The sequence below is a fragment of the Haematobia irritans genome, chromosome 2 (genome assembly GCF_050003625.1).
Source record: "Haematobia irritans isolate KBUSLIRL chromosome 2, ASM5000362v1, whole genome shotgun sequence".
Classification (NCBI taxonomy): Eukaryota; Metazoa; Arthropoda; class Insecta; order Diptera; family Muscidae; genus Haematobia; species Haematobia irritans.
Genome location: NC_134398.1, coordinates 100,253,649 through 100,281,173, shown reverse-complemented (window position 1 = coordinate 100,281,173; position 27,525 = coordinate 100,253,649). Strand labels below are relative to the sequence as shown.

Here is a 27,525-nt window from a genome sequence, read left to right as displayed (position 1 = left end):
AACTCCCACGGTTAGGCCCATTTCCTTAGGGGGTACTGAAATTCCCTTTGGTGAGTGTGCAAAATACCTTGGCGTTATTTTGGACAGGAAGCTGAATTTTAGGCTTAATATTGAAGAGAGGGCGAGAAAAGCCACGGTAGCTTTGTACTCGTGCAAAAAGGCAATAGGGAAAAAGTGGGGACTAAAACCAAAAATTGTGCATTGGCTATACACTGCAGTAGTTAGACCTATAATGCTATATGGTGTTGTAGTCTGGTGGCCGGCACTTCAGAAACCGACTTGTTTAGATAAAGTTCAGCGTATGGCGAGCTTATGTATCTCAGGCGCATTTAGTAAGACAGGAACAGACTCCCTTAATGTCATGCTACATCTATTGCCTTTAGACATTTTGGCCAAACAGTCAGCTGCAACAACGGCTGTGCGGTTGCGCGAGCTATCGCTGTGGTCGGAAAAAATGTACGGTCATAGTTCGGTCCTCAAAATAATGCCAGATGTGCCTAACGTAGTGGATTATACCCTGGCAAAACCACTTTTCGACAAAAAGTTTGAAACTCTAATTCCCAACAGTGAGGCGTGGTGTACACAGACCCCGGGGAATAAAAGATATATAGATTTCTATACTGATGGCTCCAAATTGAATGGACAAGTGGGGTTCGGAGTATATTCTAAAGATCTGGAAATTCGAATAGCGAAAAGATTACCTAATCACTGTAGTGTTTTTCAGGCTGAAATATTAGCAATAAGAGAGGTGGCGAATTGGCTGAGAAGTAATGTTCCAACAAATATTGGCATTAATATATACTCAGACAGTCAACCTGCAATAAAATCCTTGGACTCTGTGTTCCTCAACTCGAAAACGGCCATCGATTGCCGCAAATCTCTCAATGAGATGGCTGAGCAGTACAATATTCACCTAATATGGGTGCCTGGCCATAGGAACATACCGGGGAACTGCGAAGCGGATGAGTTGGCAAGGCTAGGGACTACCTTACATATTCCAGGGGAACTGGAATTTGTTGGTATGCCCCTAGCTACCTGCAAGCTCATGCTGCGTGAGAAGGCTGTTAGGATGGCAAATGTTCGATGGGAGAATTGCAAGGGTTGTAACGACACCAAGCAAATATGGCCCCATTTCAACTTAAACCGCACACTAGATATGCTAATGTTCTCGAGACGTCAGATATCACTCCTGATATCTGCTATAACGGGTCGCTGCCTGATAGGCGATTTTGCAAAAACTATTGGCGCGAAGTATAATGACTATTGTATGAGCTGTCATGATGCGGAGGAAAAAGAATCAATTAAACACCTCTTGTGTGAGTGTCCTGCATTTTGTGTAAAGCGCAAGCAACTTTTAGGAGCATATAGCTTCAGATTACTGGCGGATCTGGAAAACGTTAACTTAAGCAGTCTGCTAATGTTTTTGGAACAATCTGGTTGGTTCAACAAAGAAAAATAATCAAGAAGGTTCAGCGGTTAAAACTAGAAGTGCCCATATGTAATAGGTACTTTTAGTTAATGTGGTATCACAATGGACTGAATAGTCTAAGTGAGCCTGAATCTTAATCGGGCTGCCACTTTAACCTAACCTAACCTAACTCCAGATGTTCCTCTAGTTGTCTCTGGACGGCATTTTGACAACTGAAGAGTGTTCCTCTAGTTGTCTCTAATAGGAATCAAATTCAGTTACTTCTTCCTCAAAGTGGTGAGATTTCGGCAATTATATACTTCCTGGCAATGTACTAACAGCTGGAGTAGCTACGCTGGTTCAATACATTTGCAAAGGATTTCTGATGCTGTGTCAGCTTTGCTGTGCCCAAAATATTTAAACACAATGGTTACTAAAACCCACACCCTCAAAAAAATCGCTTCTCTAGCATATGTTCCAAACATATTTTGCAAGAAGCACATATATTATTGGATACTGCCGAAACATTAATATGTTTGTGTTATGTGAACATATTATATGTTTGGAAGCATTTTGAGCCCAAAAATATTATATGATTGGAAGAATTTTCCCCAAAGAAGATTGCGCTCATTCCCTCACATAATTTTCACTTCCACGAAATTTTCTAGTTCTTGCCACCTTTTTCTGTAATACAAAATGTTGAGAAAAATATTCATTTTTATAATTTTTTAAATTTTACCTTTCGCCTGGACGGAGAATCGAACCGAGGACCATACAGTTTGTAAGCCAACACACTATCCACTGGGCTACGTAGCTGTTATAGTCACCAGTAGACAATTATCGTTACAAGTTATATTTATGTAGCATAGTCTGCAGCGCCCACGAGCCGATGCAAACAAAACATTATTTAACAGAAACGTACATTTGTTTGCCACGTGGAGCAATGGTTAGCATGTCCGCCTTTCATGCAAAGGGTAGTGGGTTCAATCTCTGCTCCGACCGAACACCATTTTTTTTTGTAATTTACACATTATATTTATACTATATTAAATTTTTATAATGAAACGAAATGTGGGTTATTAAAGATTTGCATTCAGAAACAGTGTTTGATATAAACGAAATGGACTGAGCTTTTGGATAAAATATTATTTTTTTATTGCAAAAAGAAAAATTTTATAACAAAATATTGTTTTTGGTATAAAAGTTTGAAATTTTGGAAGGAATTCAAACACTCTAACAAAAGAAGAACGTGGAGTCGAGTATAAACATACATAAATAATTTTATAATATACACACATTTATTTAAGCGTGAACAGTTTTTTACTAGAATTTAACACCATTGCATTTAAAATTTATCGTGTTTTATACTTACTTTAATTTTTACCTTTGAGGCCGGTATTAAGTTCCATTATCGCTCTATAATGACCCTGTCTTGCCTTTTACTTTTCTTTAATAATTCATTTTAAAGAAAATAAACTTTTTATCTACAAATTTGAACTTAATGCCCGCTTTTATATTTGAAGGTGTCCGTCAACTCATCTTGGACTACTTATTAATAAAGAGGAACTAAACTTTCTTTTTATACATTTTACTGTTTAATTTTTCACTACTTCCTCCTTTTTTCATTTTACTGTCCCAACTCTAAAAATAGTATAGTGCCCTTTCGTTATTTTTATGAAGATCCCTTTGTAATTTTCCACCGTTTGTTTAATTTCCTCCTCGTCCGTTCCGATTTCTTTTAACGAACCAAGAAAAAAATTGTGCCCATAATGTCAAAATGATAAACAAAACACACGTCCACACGTACATAAAATGCTGCTCTCAAGGCGAAAACACATGCTGTTTTTTTCAAATGTCTATTCTCTTGGTTCCGAATGTCTATTCTTTTTACTCCGAATTCTCATTCTAATATTCAAATTAAATAATATTTAGACTTAAGCATATCACATTATCATAAAAGTTTTCCGAAACAACATACAGGCGGTTTCACAGAAATTGCTCCCTCCCAGTTTCCATCTCTCTCTGTCGCTCTCTGAATAAAATATCACAACATATATATCTTTACTCGAAATTTGTAAATTTATATATGTTTACATTCACACATATTATTTTTATGAAACATTCATACCTCAAACATAATATATTCTAACAAATGAACATATGTGTCCCAAACATTTTGTGTTAGTTTAGGAACATTACATGTTTGCACTTAAATATATTGTGTTTAAAAATTGTGCCCGAAACACATTTGGTTTATATCGGAACATATGAAAAACATATTTTTCTAACAGTGCAGGATATATATATATCTCCTTAAAATACGAGTGCGAATTTTGCTTAGCATTGAAGACGCATTTCTCCGATATTTTCTTCTTGTCCATCTTAACATAAAGAAAATTTAGTTTGACTAAGGTCAACATGAAAAAATTTTCAAAATTAATGAAATTGTCTTTAAGTTTCTTGTCTGTTTGCATGTTGTTAACAGAAATGTTACTTAATAATATACTTTGTAACCAAGTAGGATTTTTAAAACGTTTGATATTATTTGGTTTCTCTGGAAAATATTTTTTCATTCCGTTTAAAAACTATTATTCAATAAAGGCGTTTTTTTAACTGATTATTGGGAAATTTGTCGCTGAAAAGAACATTTTTTTGACAGGACATCAAATATAGACGATTTTAATATCGAGAAATTACATGGAAATGAGAATTTGTCTTCTTGGAAGCTCCAGATATGTACATGCCAGAACCTGGCATGTTTTTTCTTCAGTGTACATGGATGTAATTGTCCAACGAAACGTCGGATAGATTTTATTTTTATTGTATTTTATTTACATTTTTAAAATCCCATTGGGGAAGGATCTAAGAATGTCCTAAATAATTCACTACCAAGGTCGTACAAAATTAAGCGATTCAATTAAACGTTTTTATTCGTTAAGCCGATTGTAAGACTATAGGGGAAACGCAACTTACCTTTTTCAAATCCTTTAATTGATCACTGTCTCCCACTTTTCGCTTTTCTGGATTTTGCACTTTCTTCTTTTCGGTATTATCATCGAAATCGGAAAATATCTAAAAAATAAAAAAGGAGTACCTTAATAAAAATATTGATTTTGTGTACACTTGGTTAGATTAATTTAGACCTCTTTTTTCATGCTCACTTATGGTGACTTCGATAGGTCAGAAATGTGTTGCATATTTACACATTTTCCACAAAAAACGGAACTTTTTTTCGATTGGAAAATCCAATGCAGCCTATCCGAAATATTCGATTGACGGCATGTAGCTCAACGTAAGACTACCCTACATCAAGGATGTACAATTGTACTAAATTTGGTACACCCCACTTCCCAAGAGAACAATTGTAATACAAAGTAACCAAATGCTCCAGAAGTCCCATCGGCAATATATAATAACAAGAATTTTGTCTAATGTAAATTATGATGTTAACATCTGTTAGGTACTGACCATTTACAATCTGGAGTTCCGGCTCTTTATGGCTCCTTTTTAGTTGTTCCCTAATTGAAGTGTCTAAATTGAAGGCTCAATCAAAATATGAACAAAGAAAATGTAAAACAAGGTTAAACTACTGCGTTTCGACTTCACTAAAAAAATATTTACGTGATATTAAAGATTACGCAACCTAAATTTTAGGATGCGAAATTTACAAAATATTAAGGACAAATTTCTTTAAAATAATGAAATTTTATTTTAAAAAAGTTTATAATCCTTGCTTCAAAAAATTTTTGCATTAAATTTAGCACACAAATTTTGTAAACTAAGGCTAATTTTCCTTAAAGTAAAGAAACACATTTTTGATTTATAGAAATTGTCCTTAAATTAACTAAAATATTGAAACTTTAGATTTAATATGAAAACGCTTCAAATATAGACTACGACTTATATTGAGGATTTAGCGTCTTTGGTTTAAAGTTTTTTGGAATTAAGAAAACATTTTTTACTTTGAAGTATCCGTTATAATTTGAATTTTTTAACTGGCATTTGTTTGTACGTGAGTACCTTTATTAAAAACCGAAAAGAGACTGAAAATTTGATAAATGAGATGTATATCCTAATTTTAATTTTATTGGTCCTAGATTTATAGCCAGATATGTCGCTAAAAAAATTCTTTATTTTAAAGAAGCCGCATCTTTGGGTCGGAATCAATACCAAAATCCTTAAGGGAAGGTCAAAATCTTTGGATCCAAGTAATTGTAGGCACGAAATCTCGCTATTTACAACTCTCAAATGTTCAGACTGGCAAAATAACGAGATTTCGTTGATTTGAGCATTTAAAGGCTGTTTTTTGTTACAAAGTAGAAAATGGAAACATTTTAACAATTTTCAGTTTACAGTGAATATTGTCATTTTAGCATCAATCATTTAGCATCAAATTAATCTTTGATTTAAGTAAATTTTGGAGCAAACAATTTAGCTCCATTCGTTTTTGGCCAACATAAAAACTTCTCAAATACGAGTATGTCAAATGACAATGTTCACAGGCACACACACAAACATCTACAATTCACATTAGGGCAGGGTTGCAAAAAACGTATGTTTAGTACTAAAATCACAGTTGCACACGGCACTATAGGGGATTTTGAAAGAGATTTTATTGAAATCCTCTACCAGCCAGCTGATATTTCCATATTAAAAATCAACTGAAATCTATGAGAATTTTAGTCAAAATCCTCTTTTGCGAGGATGATAATGGACTATAAGGTTGGGTCTAAATTTGGATTAGCAGCCACGTTAAAGAATAAAATCCTAAATATCTTCCATTTTGATTAGATTGATATTCTATGAATTTAGTTAACAAAACCACATTAAAATGCATTCCCGATGACGTCAAACAACTAACGCGATATCTTTCGACATATGTCGAAAGTTCCAAACACCCATTACGGTTTAAGGGTATGCTCACACTAGGCAAATATTTGCCCAAAGTGAGTATCAAATTTTTTTCTGGAGCACTATTGTAATATATGAATGAGGTTGTTGTTGTTGTAACAGTTTTTAATGTAGTTTCATCCATTTTGTTCTATGCTTGTGTAGTTCAGCTGGTAGCCAGATCAAGGAACTCTGCGACAAGGATGTGTCCAGAGTGATCTGGTAGTGAGACGGGTAGGCTTAGCTGGACAAGCAAAAAGGTGACGAGTGTCATGTGGCCCTTGATTACATATGGGACACACGTCAGCTACGCTGCTATCAATCACTGATAAGTATGAATTGAGGCGGCTGCACTTGCCTGATCTTAGTTGGGCCAAAACTACCCTTGTCTGCCGTGGGAGGTCTCTCTCCTCCGGTGCAATGGGCGGCGGTCGGACTCCAAGAACAGGATTAACCTTGTAGCTTCTCACCGCTTCAGCTTCAGTATCCTCATGTCAGACCTGTCTGGTATGCTGGTATGGATCTCTGGCTCTAGAAGGTGAAGATCTACCCTTACATTCCTGGGTGGAGGTTGTCTATCCACAAGACGGTGATTCGGATGACAACTTCGATGACAACCCAAGAGGTACTGCTTTGACAACATGTAGTTGTGTCGACGCACTGGGATGATCTTGGTCTCCGCATAAAGGTGATCCAGGGGTGTACTGCGGAGACATCCTGTTGCGGTTCTAAGGGCAGCGTTCTGACAGGTCTGTATGTTATTCCACTGCGTATCGCTCGTTTGAGGTGTCCACACTGGCGCTGCATAGTTTACCACTGACCGGCCAATTGCCTTATATGTAGTTAACAAGGTTTCTTTGTCCGCAACCCAAGTGCTGCCGGCAAGCGACTTGAGGACCTAGTTTCTACCGCGGAGCTTATCACAAATTGCAGTGGCATGGGCGGACGACTTATAAGGGCTGTCGAATGTGACCCCGAGAATCTTGTTGTCGGAATTGTTTCGCCATCGACTCTGACATTCAACTGCCTGCGTACTTCCGCCGTCCATGTAGTGAAAAGTGTGGCTGAGGATTTGGTGGGAGATATCCTCAAATTTCTTGCAGTGAAATAACTGGTAAGATCAGTGAGGTAGACATTTAATCGATCGCAAATGTCATCAACAATGGGCCCGGATGCCATGATTGTGCAATCGTCCGCATAAGATACAATCTCGACGCCGTCAGGAGGGGGTGGAATCGAGGACAGGTAGAGGTTAAACAGTGCCGGAGATATCACCCCGCCCTGGAGAACTCCCTGTTTAACTCTACGGGGTTTTGACTTCTTGCATAGTCAGACGACCAGCGATGTTAAGCCGGAACAGTTCCGGTAATGCACCCACTCCAAGCACCGGTTACACCTGACCGAAACCGAACGGTGGAGGATCAGGTTTCGGCAGACTGAACAATACCATGGTCCGGGGTTCTCCTCTATCCCGACTCGGACCAACAGCAAACGGAGAAGGCTCCCCGGGATGCACCTTGTCCAACACAAAAAACGGACGAAACAACACGTACACTGATGTGGCAGCCGCTGGCCAATGGATGGGGTCCATCGGGTCAATACGGTACACAGAACCCGCCGCCGTGGGATTGATATGAATGAGGTAAAAAATGAGGTAAAAATGTTTGCTGCTTTGCCTGTGGCGACGAATTCTTTTTTGAATTCTGTCAAATATTTGCCCAGTGTGACCATACGGTAAGAACCATTTTCGAGGTCCCAGACCATTTCAGATTTAACTGATAAATGCCTAAAACTTTTTTCTGCAAAATTAAATTTCAAAAACTCAAGCACAAATTCGTTTTTTAATTGAATTTAATGCGTAACTAACTTGAGTATTTCTTTGCAAAATGTGTTCTTTTGTTGCTATGGATTTTTAATACGTTTGTTTTTTCTAAAAAAGTTAAAATTTGGCTCTTTTTATGAATTTGTCTATGTAGGACAGCTTACGACATTACCTGGTAGTTACCATCATTTGTCTTGAGGCCTGATCATGGACAACTAACGAGTGAAAAAAATTGTTTTCACTCAATTAATAAGACAAATATTTCCAATACTAAATGCCTTCCACAATCGCTTGTGTTAGAAAATCGGGAGATTTGATTCAGGCTCACTTAGACTATTCATGTAGGCACTTAGTTTTTTTTACCGTTGAACCCGCCCGATTATTTTCTTCTCTTGAACCAACCTGATTGTTTCAAGAACATTAGCAGACTGCTTAAGTTAACATTTTCCAGGTTCGCCAATAACCTAAAGCTACATACCCCTAAAATTCGTTCACGCCTTACACAAAATGCAGGACACTCACACAAGAGGTGTTTTACTGATTCGTTTTCCTCAGCAACATGGCAGCTCATACAGTAGTCATTATACTTTTTTGTTTATTTATTTGACTAACCTATGCACAAGAATTACATCTTACACACAATTTTTTTTTCTGATTCAATCGCGAAATTAATTGATACAATTTCGTCAGAATGTATTCCACTTTCCGTTTGGCACATCTGATACTTTTGTGAGGATCGAAGTGTGACCGGGGCTTTTTTCCGACTACAGCGCACAGTGGTCGACCCCATTGGCCAAAAATAAAAAAAACAAGTTAGAAGTTTGTCGAAAAGTGTGGCAACACTGTTTCTTATGCAAACAAGGTTTTAAAATTTATATTTGTTTTTGTTTTATTCCATCTATAATCTTTAAGAACGGCTTCAAAAGAGAGAACAAGTAAGCAGTAAAATTGAGTGCAACTTTAAATAAATAAAACAAAAGAAGAAAAACGTCTATCGAAATAAATAGAAATGAATATTAAATTTTTCAGTCTCATTATTACGTGTTCGTTCGCACATATATGCAAATTTTAACTAGAGTTTTAGCTGTGTGCCCCCTGAAGTCTCCAATGAGACTTCATTATTAGTTAATATTCCAAGATTCTAAATTGATAATATACGAGAGCGGTTCGGAAACTTCTTAGCCTATCAATGAAAGAGAATACATAGTTTTTCAAAAATATTTTTATTTTTCAATATAATCTCCTGAAACTTCAACACACTTAGTCCAACGCTTTTCTAGCAATTCTATCCCTTGATTAAAATAGTTTTATTCAAGGTCTTCAAAATAGTGGTTTACAACGGTAATTGCATCTTAAGTTGAGGTAAAACGCTTGCCACCAAGGATTTTTTTAGATTTGGGAAGAAGTAAAAGTCACTGGGAGCTAAATCAGGAGAATAAAGTGGGTGGTCAAGCAACTCGAACTTTAATTCGTTGATTTTAGCCATTGTTAAAACATTCTTGTGCGCTAGTGCGTTGTCTTGATGAAAACTTATTTTTTTGTGTTGTAAGCCAGGACGTTTTTCTCAAATTTGTATATTTAATTGATCCAAAAGTTTGCAATAGTACTCTGAATTTATTGTTTTACCCTTTTGCAGATAGTCAATCATTAAAATACCTTTGAAGTCCCAAAAAACCGTTGTCATAACCTTACCAGCCGATTGTATTGTTTTTGCCTTCTTTGGGGCACTTCCTTCAGTTTCAGTTCATTGTTTGGATTGTTCTTTTGTCTCTGGAGTATAGTGGTGGATCCATGTCTCATCAACAATTATGAAACTACGCTTAAAATCCATTTTATTTCCATCCAAACAATCCAAACAAGCTTGAGAAATGTTCATTCTTATGCGTTTTTGATCGACTGTTAACAAATGCGGCACCCATCTTGCAGAAAACTTTTTCATCTGTAGTTCTTCATGCAAAATTAAATGGACTCGATCATTTGAGATGCCCATGATATTAGCAATTTCACGCACTTTTATTCGTCAATGATTTAATACCATATCATGCACTTTGGCTACAATTTCTGTTGTTGTTGCTGTTTTGGGACGTCCACTACGTGGTTCATATTCAATGCTTTTACGACCACGTTTAAATTCAGCACCCCAATTTTTTACTGTTACATATGAAGGAGCACTTTCACCTAACACATTCACCATATCATAATGAATTTCTTGTCCCGATAAACCTCTATTATGTAAATATTTAATGACAGCACGCATTTCTAATTTTTCCATTGTAAAAAAATTGCGGATGCGTCTTTTTTGAACACCTGTTTCTATATGAAGGAGTTGCCAGATCGAAACAAAATTTAACATGTGTTCATAACAGAGATGAAAGTTTCCAAAACACTTAACTTTTTTCTGTTTATACCGCGCTTTTTGTACTAGGCTAAGAAGTTTCCGAACTGCCCGTAAGCTGTTTTCTTTTGTCCGTCTTTGTAGTTGTTTTGTGTTATCTCCCTCAGACCGAAGCGGCCTTGTTGTTTTTATATCTAAATATGAATACGTTTACTAGAAGCCAAAAACAATTTAGAAGATCGGTCTATGGGGGCCCGATAGCCATAATTTTCTTCGCATCTATTTGTGGTGCTCAAATACCACTAGATTTCAAGTTTAAAGCAAATCGGAGAGAAAATACGGTTTCTAGAGCCCAAGAAGTAAAATCGGGATATCGGTCTATATGGGGGCTATATAAATGCATGGACCGGCACACCATGCATCCATTTTCGGCATACCTATTAGTGGTCCTAAAATACCTCTAGATTTCCAATTTCAGGGAAATCGGATAGAAACTATGGTTTCTAGAAGCCCAAGAAGTAAACCAAAACGTCATCAATCAATTCCATTTTATCATTGAATAGTTCTGACTTAATTATAAAACCGTAACCGAAATTTTACAATGATATCTATATACTGGAAGTATTTTTGGCCGCAAACTCCACACAGCACCGAGCACTGTGCAGCGATGCCTCGCACAACCGCATAGCCGTTGTTGCAGGTGACTATTTGGCCAAAATGTCCAAAGGCTATAGATGCAGCATGAAATTAAGGGAATATGTTGTTGAAAAATGTGTTTAATGAATTAATACTTGTTATATTTCAACTTGCCCTCAACAACTATTTTGTATGTTTTCAGTTTTGGTATTCTTTGTCAAATATTGTATGTCGATTGATTTTGCTTTTACTTCAATAAAATATTCATACACAATAGGTTATGGGCCCTCCGCTCAATTTAAATAAATAAATTTTTCGAAAAAGAAAAAAACAATTTTTTGAAGTATCCAAAAACTAAAATTTTATATATTTAAAGAAAAATATAAAAGAAAATGGAATTTTGGAAGAATATTAAGCAGTTATGTGGTGAGTCGGACTGGCCGATTTGGAAGCGAAAGGTCAAGGATTTTATGGACTTCTGCGAGGGTGCTCTGGATGTAATTGAGCACAGAATTACAAAGCCGGAACATCTACCAGAAGGAGCGACAGAAGCTCAAGTAAGAAATCACAAGATTTGCAGTGATTTCCACAGGAAGGCCAACAGCTATGCGAAGACTCTGATCACAAATACGATATCTGACGAAATTTTCATGAAGGTAATGGATAAAGAATCTGCTTATGATGTTTGGCAGTCGTTCCATCAGCAATTTGAAGCAACGTCTAAAAATCAGGAGGCATTAATCGCAAATGAGAAAATGGAGCACCGAATCAGAAAAGATGGAATATGTCATTACCGCAAGAAAAAGGGACACTGGATTAAAGATTGCAAAAAGTGGATTGATGATGGAAAGCCAAGTAAGACAAAGCCAACGGACAAACCTCATTCGAATGTTGCACTTCATTCGGCGTCTAATGAAGTTAATATGAGTTATTCAAGTTGCGAATGGTGGGTTGACAATGGCGCAACGAGACATGTTACGAATTCATCAGAATTTTTCCTTGATTATGAATAATTCGGAGAACCACATTCTATACAGGCTGCAGGTAAGGAAACCCTAAATGCATTAGGAAAAGGAACTATAGAAATGTCATCAAGAGTCAATAATATCAAGAGTACCATAAAACTATACGACGTCTGGTATGTTCCTAATATTTCAAGAAATCTTTTTTCTGTTTTGGATGCTCACGACAGAAACCCTTCAAGTACCCAGCAAAAAAAGCGTCGCCAAAAAAGTAATGAAAATGTTCTTTTTGGATCCGGAAGTGGTGCAAAATTGACGCAGAAGCGATGAATTTAACATGGGCTTGTCATAGGACGGAAGTCCTCCATTTTAACAGCCGTTGCACTGAATTTGCATCACTTCTTTAGGTGTGAGCCGAATTCAATGTTTTGGGTGTAAATTAAAAAATTCTTTGATATTTTGTCAAATAAATAATTTTTATAATTTTTTATAATTCTTAATGGATTCTAACGCTTGTTTGAAACGTTTGACTTCAAATATTTTCAAAAATTCACAATTTTTTCAGATTGGACTTAGCATTTTTTTCGACAAAATTTAAATAATTTGTACCATTTTATGAATTCTTAAACTGTTTTTAACCAATTTGAAACAAAAAAAGTTAAAATTACCCATTAAAAGTATGAAAAAAACCAAGTTATAAAAAATTGAATTAAAAGAACTTCCTGTGTAGTTAAAATAAAGAACATCGTTGGGAGTACATCTTTTGGAAGTGCTTTTAAAGTTGAGCCTTTGGAAGAACTTCCAAATTTTTTTGCTGGGTAAGTTTAGGTCTACAATGAAAGAGTGCACGTTTGATGTAAATGGACGAACTGTTTTGTCTGGACGACGAGAACAATGTGGAAGTCTTTACAGAATAGATTTTCATCCCATTTCTCCAAAACAAAGTGCTGCAATTTCCATAGATAATTCAAAGCTTCAATTGTTCTATGGAAGATGGGGTCACCAGGATAAACGACATGTCAAACATAAATTACAGAAGGAAATGGGCATTCGCGTGAAGAACCAAAATGAAATTTGTTAACCTTGCGTTTTCGGAAAGTTTACAAGATTGCCTTTTGCAAAGCGTGAGACCGTAAAAGCTCCAGGTGAGTTAATTTTTGCTGATGTTTGTGGGCCATTTCCTCCTTCCTTTAGAGGATACAAGTATCTTGTCGTTTTTAAGGACAATTTCACCATATTTCGGTATGGATACATGGTAAAACAAAAGTCGGAAGTAAAAGATACTTTGTTATAAATGCTTGCCCATTCGAAAAGTCAAGGTCACACAGTGAAGACGTTATTAAGCGGTAACGGTGGTGAAATCGACAACGCAGAAGTAAAGGAAATTCTTGCTCAAAATGAGTAGCTCAGAAGTTTACTGCCCCATATACGCCTCAACAAAACGGCGGTGCAGAAAGAGAAAATAGAACTATTGTACTCGTAGAAATGGCTCGAACTTTTATGTACTCAAATAAAGGCATTGAATTTCCAAAATCGTTGTGGGAAGAATTCGTAAAATCGGCTATTTATATTTTGAATCGCACAGGAAAATCATCTGAAGAAGGCAAAAGCCCGTTTGAACTGTGGTATGGCAAGAAACCAAGAATTCGGCACCTTCGTATTATAGGATCACATTCCCAGTCAACTTCGCAAGAAAATGGATAAGAAATCAGAAAAATGCTATCTTGTTGAATATGAAGGCGACGAATCGTACCGTGTTTATATTAAAGATCAACATGTAGTAAAGGTATCCAGAGATGTAATATTTGATGAGAATGTCCATGGTTGTACTGATAATAATGCTGCAAATGACAAATTAGTGCAAAGCCAAGGAGATACAGAATCCAAGAATTTAGAAGTGGGAAACAAACAAAAAGTGTCAATACCAATACCTTTAAATTGTGGAATACAAGATCAAGAGTACAATTGTATTAAAGATATTCAGGAAGATGTAAACCCGCAAGATATTCCTCTACAGAATGATGACGATTCTGGGCGACAAGAAAAAATGAAATGAAAAGAAGAAGGTGTCCCAAAAGCAAGCGATAATAACTCTGAAAGCGATGTGGAAGATGTTGAAAGTTCTATTGAAAACGAAATAGAAACTAACAGAGCAACGAACAATAAGCGTCAGAGAAATAGCTCTGGCAATAGTGAAAGGGATGTAAAATGCTTAAGAAACGGAACAATACCCATTTCTAGTGCTACAAATGATGATTTTATAATGATGTCACAAGAATTTGTATATAACACAGAAACGCCATCAACATATTCACAAGCTCTTGAAAGTGAACAGCGAGGAGTGTGGATTAGAGCCATGAAAAATGAAATTAACTCTTTGATGGAAAACAAGACATGGCAACTCACAAATCGTGAAACTATTTATATGCAACAACCCGAGGGCTTTAGTGATGGCACAAACAGAGTTTGCCTTCTTAAACGCAGCCTTTATGGATTAAAGCAAGCCCCCATGTGTTGGAATAAAAGAATGGCAAACTTCCTAATCAAGATGGGATTCAATACAAGTTCGGCTGACAGTTGTCTGTACATAAGAAAGAAGAATGGAAAAGAGCTAATACTTGTTCTCTATGTTGATGATGGCTTAGTTGCCGCTTCTGATAAGGAAGACCTACGGTCTTTTCTCAAGAATCTACAATCAGAGTTCAAAATTGCTTATAGTGATGCAACATATTTTCTTGGTATGGAAATTGGAAATAATGAAGATTATATCAAAATTTCGCAGAAGTCATATGCTAAGAAAAGTAAAAGACGAATTTCCATATAGACTAGCAGTAGGTGCACTTATGTATTTAATGTTTGGAACCAGACCAGATTTGGCGTACAGCGTTGGTTTTTTATCAAGGTATCTGGTTAACCCCACCGTTGAAGGCATTCAGAGACTAAAGCGTGTTTTTCTGTATATTGCTGGTTTACAAAAAGAGTGGTCCAAAAGTCCACAACAGCGTATAGCATTACACAGGGGAACAATGGTTCTATAGAATAAGAACTAACTATTCTTTTCAAGGTTATTTGGGACGCTGAATCCAAATCTGCAATTGGTTTTTTCTATCAGCTCGAATTTTATTTTTTTTATTAGGTCTATAGATACAAAATCCTTACAGACTAATATGTACAAACAAAGATAAATATAACTACTGGTTTAGGAGCAAAATAGTATTTCTCTTCAAAATAACTCGGTTCTCAGACAAATTTATAAAGTTAAAATATTTATTGAACTGAATACATAACCTTCGAAATGGATCGTTATTCGCATAGTTTGATCTATTATACTGATTTTTAATATATACCTCCCAGGTATATTAAGACAGTTTGTTCACAAGAAACTCTGAATCAATTTCACCTTCATTATGAAAGAAATATTTAACATAGTTCTACGACTATGCAGTGAGGGTAATTTTATAAGATTTAAGCGAAATTGATAAACGATCCCAACCTCTGGTTCGAAGGCAGAATAAAAGAAATTGCTTCTGGACGGCTTCTATCTTATTTGAGTGGATGGCATAAGATGGATTCTAAATTATAGAACCATACTCAAGATTGCTTCGCACTAATGAAGTGTAAATTGTCTTTGTCAAGAGTAACAAATGCTTTACTGATAGCCTTAGAGATGTGTTGGCGAAAGTTCAGACGCTGGTCTATTAGCAATCCATGACCTTGAAAGAATCGACTGCTTCCAGGTCATTAGTCTTAATAGAATAACTCTACTCAAACACAGTTCCTCTCGAAAAGTGCATTAACCCTCTTTTTTTGCCAGCTGATTAAATATTCAATGTTAACGACACAAAAGCATGAAAACGAAACAAGAAAAATGTATACGGTAAATTTCAATATATGCTGCAAAGCCTCTTGAACAGTTTTAACTAAGTTTTCTTTTTATGTTACCCATTATTGTTGTCTTAAGGTGTGTTTTACTAAAAGCTTCCTGATATATCGAAGCCCTCCTAAAGGGATTGGGCATTAGAGGGTTAATTTACATTTCGATATATTTAATTTCATTAAATTATCTCACACCAATCGCATAAAATTCCAATGTCGAATTGAAGATACTTTTGTTTTTTCGGAATTATTAAAGAAACGAAGTATCTTTACGTCATCCGCGAACATAAGAATATTTGAAAATTTTATAATTGATGAACAGGCAAAATAAAACAGGTCCAAGGTGGCTGCCCGGGGGAACACCCGAGGTAACAGTGATATGTCTAGATGTTGCACTAAAAAGGAGAGCATGATTAGCTTTGTCGAATGCTTTACTGAAATCGGTGTATATCGTACCTGTTTGAAAGCGATCTTTAAAAGCATCATTAACCAAACAAGCAAATTTCAAAAAGTTTGTTATGGTCGATAGATTCTTCGTAAACCATGTTGATTTGCAGATAACAATGAAGAAGTCTGATCAGAAATACAATTTGTTAAGATCTTTTCCATCAACTTGGGAATGGGACAAAGATTATGTTCGTCGAAATCAATTTTTACACAAATTTTTCCGGATAATCAAAACATCAAAAATTTTGATATTTTAATCCATATTTTATATGAAGTAAAGAATTGTATTGAGACAATCACCCATTTTGATTGAAAACAAGCACGATTTTGAATTATTTTTTAAATTGATTCAATTAAACAAATGATTGGTTTTTGACATCAAATTCAATGAATGGTACACACAAAAAATTATCACCAACATTTTTTTTCAATTAAACACTTAATTGAATTTGGAAACGGATTCAATTAATATGTTAATTGATTCAATTAATTATTTAATCAAATCCGAATAAAAACCAATTAAAAAAATGATTGATGTTTGTTACGTTTCCAATTAAAATATTAATTGATTCAATCAATTTGTTAATCAATTGGGAAATAATTTTCAAACAAACGTGATTGAAAAATTTTCCGTTTCCAATTACACATGTAATTGATCCAATCACCTTTGTGATTGAAATTGAATAATTTTGAACAATGGAAAGAGCGAAAAGAGAACAAGAGGATGTGTATTTATTCAACAATGTATGATGGAGAGATTAGTCTGTGGAAGTAACTCGTAACGAACGGTTGGGTTTTTGTTTTTCGCGTAAATTGAAAAACATGATTGGCGACATTCTGTCTGCTGCATTCAAAATGTGTGCATAAATATTTTGAACGCAACAACAAATCATAGCAAAGGGTTGAAATAAATAAAGTGTGCAACAACACGTGGTAAAGATATGAAAAAATATATGAGAGACTGCGTTTGTGTTTTGTGGTATTGTAAAAATGGAAAACAATCTACGTTTATTGAAGGTAAGAAATTGTGAAATGTGAATATCGTTTCCATTGAATCCTCTTTACATTAAACGGACTAAAATAATATATTTCTTATTCATATCTTTTAGTGATCAATTTTATTTCGTGAATTTGAACAATCAATCCCATCAACTCCATCATTTTATCAAATATATAAGAATATGTTTGCAATCAAAAGGTGGGTACCGTATTGATCATTTAAAATTATAAATTTGTTTCACTCCTAGTTTTCTTAAAACCAAGAGCGGTATGGGTTTGTTGGAGGATTCACCTTGAAGTTGCGAAAGTTGGCATTAAATTGCATTTTTGTTTTACCTGCCTTTTGCAGTTTGAACCCAAGTACAGAGCAGTATACCTGATATATAAACTAATGAGCTGAATTATGTAATGGTAAAAAGTTCTTTCTTTTGGATTTAAAAATATGAAAAATATCCGAAAATAATAAAAATATGTATTTTCAATTTATATTTTTTCTATTTCCAGAATTTGCAAAGTATCGTCAATATGATACCAAATATTACATTACTTTCCCATTATTTTTGTCGTTGATTGGTTCAAATTTTAATAGACGATTTCAATGTGTGGAAATTTTGGAAAGGAATTGTTACTAAAATTAAATTACCGAGCTCCTTAATACACCATTTTATGCTAAACGACTACAACTGCAAAAGAAGATTATAAATCTGCAACCTGGAACTAAGAATTGAACTTGATATTCTATGCAGGTAATGTTTAACAAAATTAACTTTTAATTGAATAAAATTAAATTCGAATTATTCTGTTTACTTTCAGAAAAATTAATTTAGCTTACAGGCTGTTAATTTATTGGAAATCTAGGCGCATCTACTTATTAGAAGGAACATGCTGACATTGTTATTATTATAAGGAAGATAATGATTTATATAGTTTATTTTTTCACCCTATAGTTGTTATTGAAAGTAATTGTGTGTGTAAGTTGTGTTAGAACAAAACACACAAATGAGAAGAACCAAATTTATTTGTCTATTGCATAATTCAAAAAATAATAAAATATTCAATATTTTTAATAAGAATGACATATTTTCTTTTATTTCAAATAAAACTAAATACGATTTTGGGGGCCCAATATATACATTTTTTGAATGAAATTTATAGCCAATTTCAATTAATTATTTAATTGAATGAATCAACTAGTCGTTTGATATTTGTCGCGAAATTAATTAAAATTTTAATTGATTCAATTAAAACTGTGATTGAATTTTATGTTAAAAATCAATCACGTTTTTAATTGATTCAATCGCACAATCAATTGATTCCATGACAAAAGTCAATTACATTTTTAATTGAAAATCGTGTTGGTTTTCAATCAAAATGGGTGATTGATGCTATCATTTTCGTGATTGAAGACATTTCAATTAAAAAAATGATTGAATCCGCGATTTTCGTGATTGAAATAAAAAAAAATTGTGTTTATAACTGAATTATTCAATCAATCGACTTGTTGAAGTAAGTTTAACAATAAAGATCAAATCACTGCTCTCAAAAATAGTATTACAAAATTAATTAAAGGCGGATATTCGTACAGAAACATTGCAAAAATGCTCGGTATATCTAAAACCGATAGCGAAAATGCCAATATATAGATTCACAAGGTTGAAACTAGTGACAAAAAACCTATAATTACACATACTATAAAGAGAAGTATCAATTTATGCGTAAAACAATTTCATTTATTGCATCTAACTAACTAAGAAATGATTTGAAAAAGAAAGAAAAGTGTCATTGTTATCCAAACAGAATATTAAACAAGGATTAAAGTTTTCTAAAAATCAAATCTATAGTCCTAAGCAAAGATGGGGTAATATTCTGTGGCCCGATGAAACAAAAGTAAACTTGTTTTCTTGTGATAGAGGTGTCCACCATGTAAGAAGACCTATCCATCAAGAATTCAATCCCAAATATACTTTGAAGATGGTCCAAAACGGTGGTGGCAGTATCATGGTATAGGAGTCATTCTCGTATTATATCGTATACAGAATATAATGAAATCAGCTGATAACACAGATGCAAAATACAATAATGCCGTATGCCGAAGAAAATATGCCACTCAAATGGATTTTCCTGCAAAATAATAACCCAAAACATACAGCAAGGAATACCAAGAAGTGGTTCCAGAACAATAAAATCAATGTGTTAGAATGAGCGGTACAGTCCCCAATACAAAATTTGTGCAACAGGGTAAACGGCCAATCAGTGGAAAGTGTACATCAATTTGCGATGAGCTCTGGAATATAATACAGGATATGTGGAACGATATACTGATATATTTTTGCCAACATTTTGCCGATTCAATACATGGCAGATTTTGTTCTGTTCTGGATAACAAAGGATCCGCAAATAAGTAGTAATGTAACACTACGACTCTAAGGAACAATATTCAGTATAAATATCTATATAGTTTTATTTAATTAGGTAAACTTTCATGAAGTGTCCTTATTTTTTTCACACGCAAATCATATCAATTTATAACAAATAACAAAAATATCGAATTACTCGTACAACAGTAACAAAAATTTTGTTTTTAATATTTTTCTAAAAAATCATTTAAACAAGAAAGAATTTTCGATTTTTGCTCTGTTTTTAATGTTATCTAAATGTGGGTAGAAACTGTCCCTATTATTTTCCACATAACTGTATGTATACACAAAAAAATTTGTTCTGATTCAAACACGAAATTAATTGGTCCAATTAATTTTTTAATTGAAATGTCTTCAATCACGAAAATGATAGTATCAATCACAGTTTTAATTGGAAATTAAAAAAATGCTTGAGTAAAAAATTAATTGATTTTATTAGCAATTTTCAATTAATTTTTAATTGATTTAATTGATGTTGAATGCAAAACTCAATTATTTTTTCCATTAAAAACATAACTATTTTCAATTACTTTCTTAACTGACTTGCGGCCATTTTCATGTAGCTCCGTTAGGCCAGTTAACAGAAAGAAAAATGAAAATATGTTTTCTCCGGTTAACTTTCAACTTAAAAAATTTCAGCAGTTAAATTTCTAACTGGCATACGCAAGATGGCAGATACGTAGATATCACGGTATAAAAGTTCGTTAGTTAACGTAGCACTAACGGAGCTTCATGAAAATGGGGGTTAGTGTTTTTAGTTTGATTAAAAATGGATAGTTTGATATAAATTTTTAGTTAAAAATTAAAAAAAAATGTCGATCACTTTTTTAAGTGACTTAGTCTTCCGAGTTTGATTAAAAAGTTAATTGTATCCATTAATTTTTTAATTAAAAATTTTTAAATTTAAAATGTTGGTATAATTAGCTTAATGTTTCTATCTTGATTAAAAAGTTAATTGTATCAATTAATTTATTAATTGAAAAAATTTTCAACTTCAATCAACTTTTTAATTGGAAATATCTTGGTGATATTTTTTCTGTGTATTTCTCTTAACTACATTTTCATACTGAATTTACTTTTTTTTTTTCATTATATTCCATTTTGTTACGTTACGTTTCTACTTCCCTTTTTTGTACATGAATACCGTTTTCTTTTGCTTTTATTCACCTTTTGTTAAAACCTAAATGAATTCCAAAGTTAGTTATGTTAAGAAGCTGAAGAGAAGTAGGTCACTTGCACCCAATAAATTATTGAAGTTGAAAACACAACGTTTTTTACTTAAAATGGCTCGGGCGGTGCGCCTAGTATACACATATTCGTGAATAATAAACAACAGACACATTGACGAATCATCCTGTATCAATAGGCGTTTGTACATGTGATCATTCATACCTCCTAAACGGTGTTAGGAGTACACAAAAAAAAATGTTTGATTTCAATCAAGAAAATCGCGGATTCAATCATTTTTTAACTGAAATGTCTTCAATCACGAAAATGATAGTATCAATCACCCATTTTGATTGAAAACCAACACGATTTTCAATTAAAAATTTAATTGACTTTTGTCACGGAATCAATTAATTGTGTGATTGAATCAATTAAAAACGTGATTGATTTTTAACATAAAACTCAATCACAGTTTTAATTGAATCAATTAAAATTTTAATTAATTTCGCGACAAAAATCAATCAATTATTTGATTCATTCAATTAAATAATTAATTGAAATTGGCTATAAATTTCGGTCAAAAAATTTATATATTGAGACCCAAAAATCGTATTTAGTTTTATTTGAAATAAAAGAAAATATGTGTTTTGTATAAAACATACACCGAAAAAAAAGTTTACTATTGTTTACGAAAAATGAACTAACCCATAGTAAGAATGACCATGATTTGGCGCCAAAGATTTTTTTTCATCTAGATAAGTTCATGATTTTCTTATAAATAAGTTTATGTATTGCATCGTATTTTAGTTCATTCTTACTACGCTGTGGGAAGAATGTACTTACACTCATTCAAAATATTCCTGCTATCCGGAAAAATGAACAAGTTTTTGGGAATCCTATATTTAGAAATTGGTTTCAAATAAACTGTTTATCAGTATAATTTTCAAAGAAGTAAATAAATTGAGGAATTAAAGGTACAACAAGCCTGTATACAACTAAGAAATTTTTCGTACAATATAAGACAATTTTTCATAACTACCAGTATTTTATTTCAAAAAATTATTATTATATTACATAAAACTATGGCTTATGATATACAATAAAAGAAATGTTTTTATTCGTACGCTATATGCTGTTACTTTTCGGTAGTTAGTAATTGCTTCTTCAAAAGAGTAATATTCTATGTTAGTAGAATGAAACTAATTAATATCAATTTCCATTTTTTATCCATATGAAAGATATATGCCATAAGTTGCTATTTTCATTTCATTTTTGTCCAATTTCACCGATATCGCTAGTTTTTGTTGTGTGGATTTGCGTCATAAGCCTCTGAAGTTAAAAAGGTATATAAAATATAAAAATATTATCAAATTCTATGGTATTTTGATCTTTAACTTACAAGAGAATTTTCTTAGAGCAAATAGGGATATCAGCTTAGTTAGCATTAAACAGTAAGAAGATTCCAAAAAATACCATTAGATTTGCTGTCATCCTGCAAATGAAAATTATTTTTAATAAATAGAAATTTTGGCTTTATTACAAATGGACGAAAAACTTACCACATTGAAAAAAATCATCCAATTACTACATTAGTGGAATCATATCCATGCACAAATGGGACATTTTTGAAATCCTTCTCAGAATATAAATGAAATAAAAATATTATAAAATTAGATATAATTTCCACTTGTCAATATAGCATTTAGTATTTATGGTGGATATTAAGTTCGAGTTTAGTGGCTAAAATCCCAATTTTTCATGATTAGTTTTCTTTAGAAATACATGGGAACAAAATTGAACCGTTTTTGTGTTCATTTAAAATTTATATCAAATGTTTAGTAATTTGAGGTCGCTGAATCCAAATTTACACTTATTTTTTTAAGAGCTCGACTTTTTGAGATATACGGTTATGTTCAAAATTAAGGCACTTCCGCTATATATATTGGAATAACTTGAAAACGATTCATCATATTAAATTAAAAAAACAGCGTTCTACATAAGCTTAAAAACGATTTTCTGTTCTTAATCGTGTAATCCATTTAAAGAATATAAACTTAATAAAAAACTTGTTTCGAGCTATTCTCCATCAAGTTATATTTAAATTTGCATCGAAGGGGTATAATTTTATACTTTTCTTACTGATTTATTTCTGATTTTAGCACCTAAACTCGAACTTAGTACATACCTTAAGGCCTCGCTATAACATAAAAATATAGACTCAAAAAATTGTATTGTGATCCAGATGTAGAGTAAATATAGATCATTTTATTACCACTCATTATGAATATTTTTATGTAAACCAATTTAAAACCGCACTGATTTTAAATTATTAATAGAAATATACAGTTTCTTAATATGTGATTTATTTTAGAGTTATTTATTTTTTTATAAATATAAAGTGTTTTTGTTTTCTCTTACATCACACCATTCACTTATCAGTTTCTAAAATGTTACGAAATAAATGTATTTTTATTAATAAACACAAATACCGCACGCAAGCCCACCACGTGTGCGCTTCATAAATGCATCAACAGAACTGAATGCACCAATAAAACTCAAAGACACAAATAGTCATAAAGGACACATATGTAAAGAAAAACAACTCCACACACACACACACACACACACATGATCCCTTTCTGATCTCGCTATTGCAACAAAACAACTATCACCACAAAAGATACCAACAACACACATTCCATAACATCATCGCAATAACAAACACAAACAAAAAAAAAAAAGATGATGCAATAATTTCATAATTTCTTCTCACTTCAATTTCCAGTATCACGTTTATTGATTAGTTGGTATTCTATCTATAGGATAAGGTAAAATATATTCAAAATTTACGAGGAATCCATAAAAAATTATATACACCCGTCAAGGATTAAATTAACTACTTTTTATTCTACTTTATCTAAAATTTTCAATGTGAGGAAATATACTCCAACTTATAGTAAAAACCGAAATAAGCTGTAGGAAGCCGCCATACGAATCGGTACTGTGGTTAAGTTAATTTTTACTACAAAAATTTTTTTCCATACAAAAATTTTTCTTAGTAAATTGTCCACATTTCGTAGTAAGATTTTTATATTGCCTATGTCTTTTTATAATACAATCAACGATGCATTAACTATTGTATTGGAAATTTATTTAAGGAAAAATCCGTCCCATTTCGTAGTTAGTGAACTAAAAAACATTTACTGAAGTTTTATAAGTTTTCCTTTAGCTAAGTTAATTTTCGCAGTGGTTACGAAAAATGAACTATATTACAGTAAATTTTTTGAACTATGTGGAAGTTAAACTGGTCCTAAAATTAACAAGACACCTTTTTTTCTGTGTATTTAATATTTTATTATTTTTTGAATTATGCAATAGACAAATAAATTTGGTTCTTGTCATTTATGTTTTGTTCTAACATAACTCACAGATACAACTACTATCAATAACAACTATAGGGTAAAAATAATTTTTATAAATCATTATCTTCCTTATAATAATAACCATGTTAGCATGTTCGTTCTAATATGTAGATGCGTAGATTTCCAATAAATCAAGCTAAGCTAAATTAGTTTTTCTGAAAGTAAACGGAATAATTCGAATTTAATTTTGTTCAGTTAAAAGTTAATTTTGTTAAACATTACCTGCATAGAATATCCAGTTCAATTCTTAGTTCCAGGTTGCAGATTTATAATCTTCTTTTGCAGTTGTAGTCTTTTAGCATAAAAAGGTGTATAAAGGAGCTCGGTGAGTTAATTTTAGTAACAATTCCTTTCCAAAATTTCCACACATTGAAATCGTCTATTAAAATTTGAACCAATCAAAGACAAAAATAATGGGAACGCAATGTAATATTTGGTATTATATTAATGATACCAAATTCTGGAAATAGAAAAAAATATAAATGGAAAATACATATTTTTATTATTTTCGGATATTTTTCATATTTTTAAATCCAAAAGAAAGAACTTTTTTACCATTACATAATTCAGCTCATTAGTTTATATATCAGATATACTGCTCTGTACTTGGGTTCAAACTGAAAAAGGCAGGTAAAACAAAAATGTAATTTAATGCCAACGCTACTTCGTAACTTTAAGGTGAATCTGCCAACAAACCCATACCGCTATTGGTTTTAAGAAAACTAGGAGTGAAAAAAATTATAATTTTAAAAGATCAATACGGTACCCACTTTTTTATTGCAAACATATTCTTATATATTTGATAAAATGATGGAGTTGATGGGATTGATTGGTCAATTTCACGAAATAAAATTGGTCACTAAAAGAAATGAATAAAAAATTTTTTTAGTCCGTTTAATGTAAACAGGCTTCAATGGAAAACGGTATTCACATTTCACAATTTCTTACCTTCAATAAATGTAGATTGCTTTCCATTTTCACATACCACAAAACACAAACACAGGTAATTGCAAATGCGTTCTCTCATATATTTTTTTCAAACCTTTACCACGTGGCCATTTGTTGTTGCACACTTTATTTATGATTTGTTGTTGCGTTCAAAATATGTATGCACACATTTTGAATGCAGCAGACAGAATGTCGCCAAGCATGTTTATCAATTTACGCGAAAAACAAAAACCCAAAAACTCGAGAAGCACAAAGTCACATTCGCTAGAAGCAGCGTCAACGATTCCTCGAGAAGCGTATCATGAAAAGCAACAGCATTATTCAAAGTACAGAAAGTGAACACAAAAGATGGCAACAACTTTATGAGGCAGAGGGGTAACAAGAATCCAGGTAAAAGCACACAACTCATACAATATGAGAAGAAGATCGGGTGAGACAAATTGATTATTTGAATTTTATGAGTGAGAATAGGGAACACATCGTGGGTTTCATTTGTTCGTAAAATTCCTGAGAAGTGTTTCACCTTGTGCTGCTGTTGCCAACATAAAATATACCACTTTTGCGATTGTCCAGCAACAACGTACATCATTGTTCCCACGCCGTATTTTTATGTATTTTAACTGTCTACTCTACACCAAAGAGAAGATAAAAGAGTTATTGACGATTTTCTATCGAATGTACAAAAAGCTTCAAATGTAATTTGAGCCCAAAAATATTATGTGCTTGGAAGAATTTTTCCCAAAGACGATTGTGCTCATTCCCTAACATACTCGTAATTTTCACTTCCACGAAATATTTTAGTTCTTGGCACCTTTTTCTGTAATACAAATAATGTTGAAGAAATTATTCACTTTTATAAATTTTTTAATTTTACCTTTCGCCTGCACGGAGAATCGAACCGAGGACCATACAGTTTGTAAGCCAACACACTATCCACTGGGCTACGTAGCTGTTATAGTCACCAGTAGATAATTATCGTTATAAGTTACATTTATATAGCATAGTTTGCAGCGACCACGAGCCCATGCAAACATACTATTATTTAAAAGAAACATACATTTGTTTGCCACGTGGAGCAGTGATTAGCATGTCTGCCTGGCATGCAAAGGGTCGTGGGTTCAATCCCTGCTCGGACCGAACACTTTGTTTTTTTTTTTTAATTTACACATTTATATTTATACTATATAAAATTTTTACAATGAAACTTCGAAATGTGGGTTATTAAAGATTTATAGTCAGTAACTGTGCTTGATATAAACGAAATTGCAAAATAACAATTTTGTAACAAAAAACTGTTTTTGGTACAAAACTTTAAAATTTGGAAGGAATTCAAAAACTCTAACAAAAGAAGAACGTGGAGTCGAGTATAAACATACATAAATAATTTTATAATATAAACATAAATTTATTTAGGCGTGAACAGTTTTTTTACTAGCCTTTAACACCATCGCTCTAAAATGCCTTTTATTTTTCTTTAATAATTCATTTTAAAGAAAATAAACTTTTTAAATTGTTTTAGCTGCAAAACTCGAACTTAATGCCCGCTTTTATATTTGAAGGTGTCCGTCAACTCCTCGTGGACTACTTATTAATAAAGAGGAACTAAACTTTGTTTTTATACATTTTACTGTGTAATTTTTCACTATTTCCTCCTTATTTCATTTTACTGTCCCAACTCTAAAAATAGTATAGTGCCCTTTCGTTATTTTTATGAAGACCCCTGATTTCTTTTAACGAACCAAGAAAAAAATTGTGCTCACAATGCCAAAATGATAAACAAAACACATGTCCACATATATATAAAATGCTGCTCTAAGGCGAAAGCATATGCTGTTTGTTTTTCAAATGTCTATTCTCTTGGTTCCGAATGTCTATTCTCTTTATTCAAATTAAATAATATTTAGACTTAAGCATATCAAATTTTTGGCCTTATCATATAACAGTTTTCCGAAACAACATACAAGCGGTTTCACAGAAATTGTTCTCTTTTGATTCTTTCGCTGTGTTATGTTGATATCTTTTGTCAACTCTCCCGGTTTCCACCTCTATTTCTTTCTCTATACTCTCTCTGTCGCTTTGAATAAAATATCACAACTGTAGTAGAATCGCATTCGCGGCGTTTGACGATACAAATGTGTTTTATTGGCGCAAACCCCTGATCGATTGTATTGCATCTCTGGTTTAATAAAGGGTGAT

General features: G+C 33.1%; 1 protein-coding gene and 2 long non-coding RNA genes across 10 annotated transcripts in view; all 3 read right to left on the bottom strand.

Annotated features, from left to right (window-relative positions):
- LOC142225870 (pseudouridylate synthase RPUSD2-like) overlaps nucleotides 1–27,525 on the bottom strand; it is a 515,296-nt gene that overhangs the window by 277,493 nt on the left and 210,278 nt on the right. For all 6 annotated transcript variants that reach the window (XM_075295721.1, XM_075295716.1, XM_075295720.1 and 3 more), the window contains one exon: nucleotides 4,382–4,480. In XM_075295721.1, coding sequence (XP_075151836.1) covers nucleotides 4,382–4,480 — 99 coding nt within the window. The remainder of the gene's footprint in view (nucleotides 1–4,381; nucleotides 4,481–27,525) is intronic.
- On the bottom strand, nucleotides 22,077–23,478 carry LOC142225872 (uncharacterized). 3 transcript variants are annotated; one of them, XR_012719472.1, is made up of 4 exons: nucleotides 23,378–23,478; nucleotides 22,519–22,592; nucleotides 22,359–22,451; nucleotides 22,077–22,288 (listed from the first exon to the last, which is right to left on the bottom strand). It is a non-coding gene; the product is annotated as an uncharacterized LOC142225872 (long non-coding RNA). The 3 variants fall into 3 exon arrangements; XR_012719470.1 differs by lacking the exon at nucleotides 23,378–23,478 and adding an exon at nucleotides 23,232–23,332; XR_012719471.1 differs by lacking the exon at nucleotides 23,378–23,478 and adding an exon at nucleotides 23,232–23,319 and having other exon boundaries at nucleotides 22,519–22,595.
- LOC142225873 (uncharacterized) lies at nucleotides 24,289–24,829 on the bottom strand. The gene is made up of 2 exons (XR_012719473.1): nucleotides 24,604–24,829; nucleotides 24,289–24,536 (listed from the first exon to the last, which is right to left on the bottom strand). It is a non-coding gene; the product is annotated as an uncharacterized LOC142225873 (long non-coding RNA).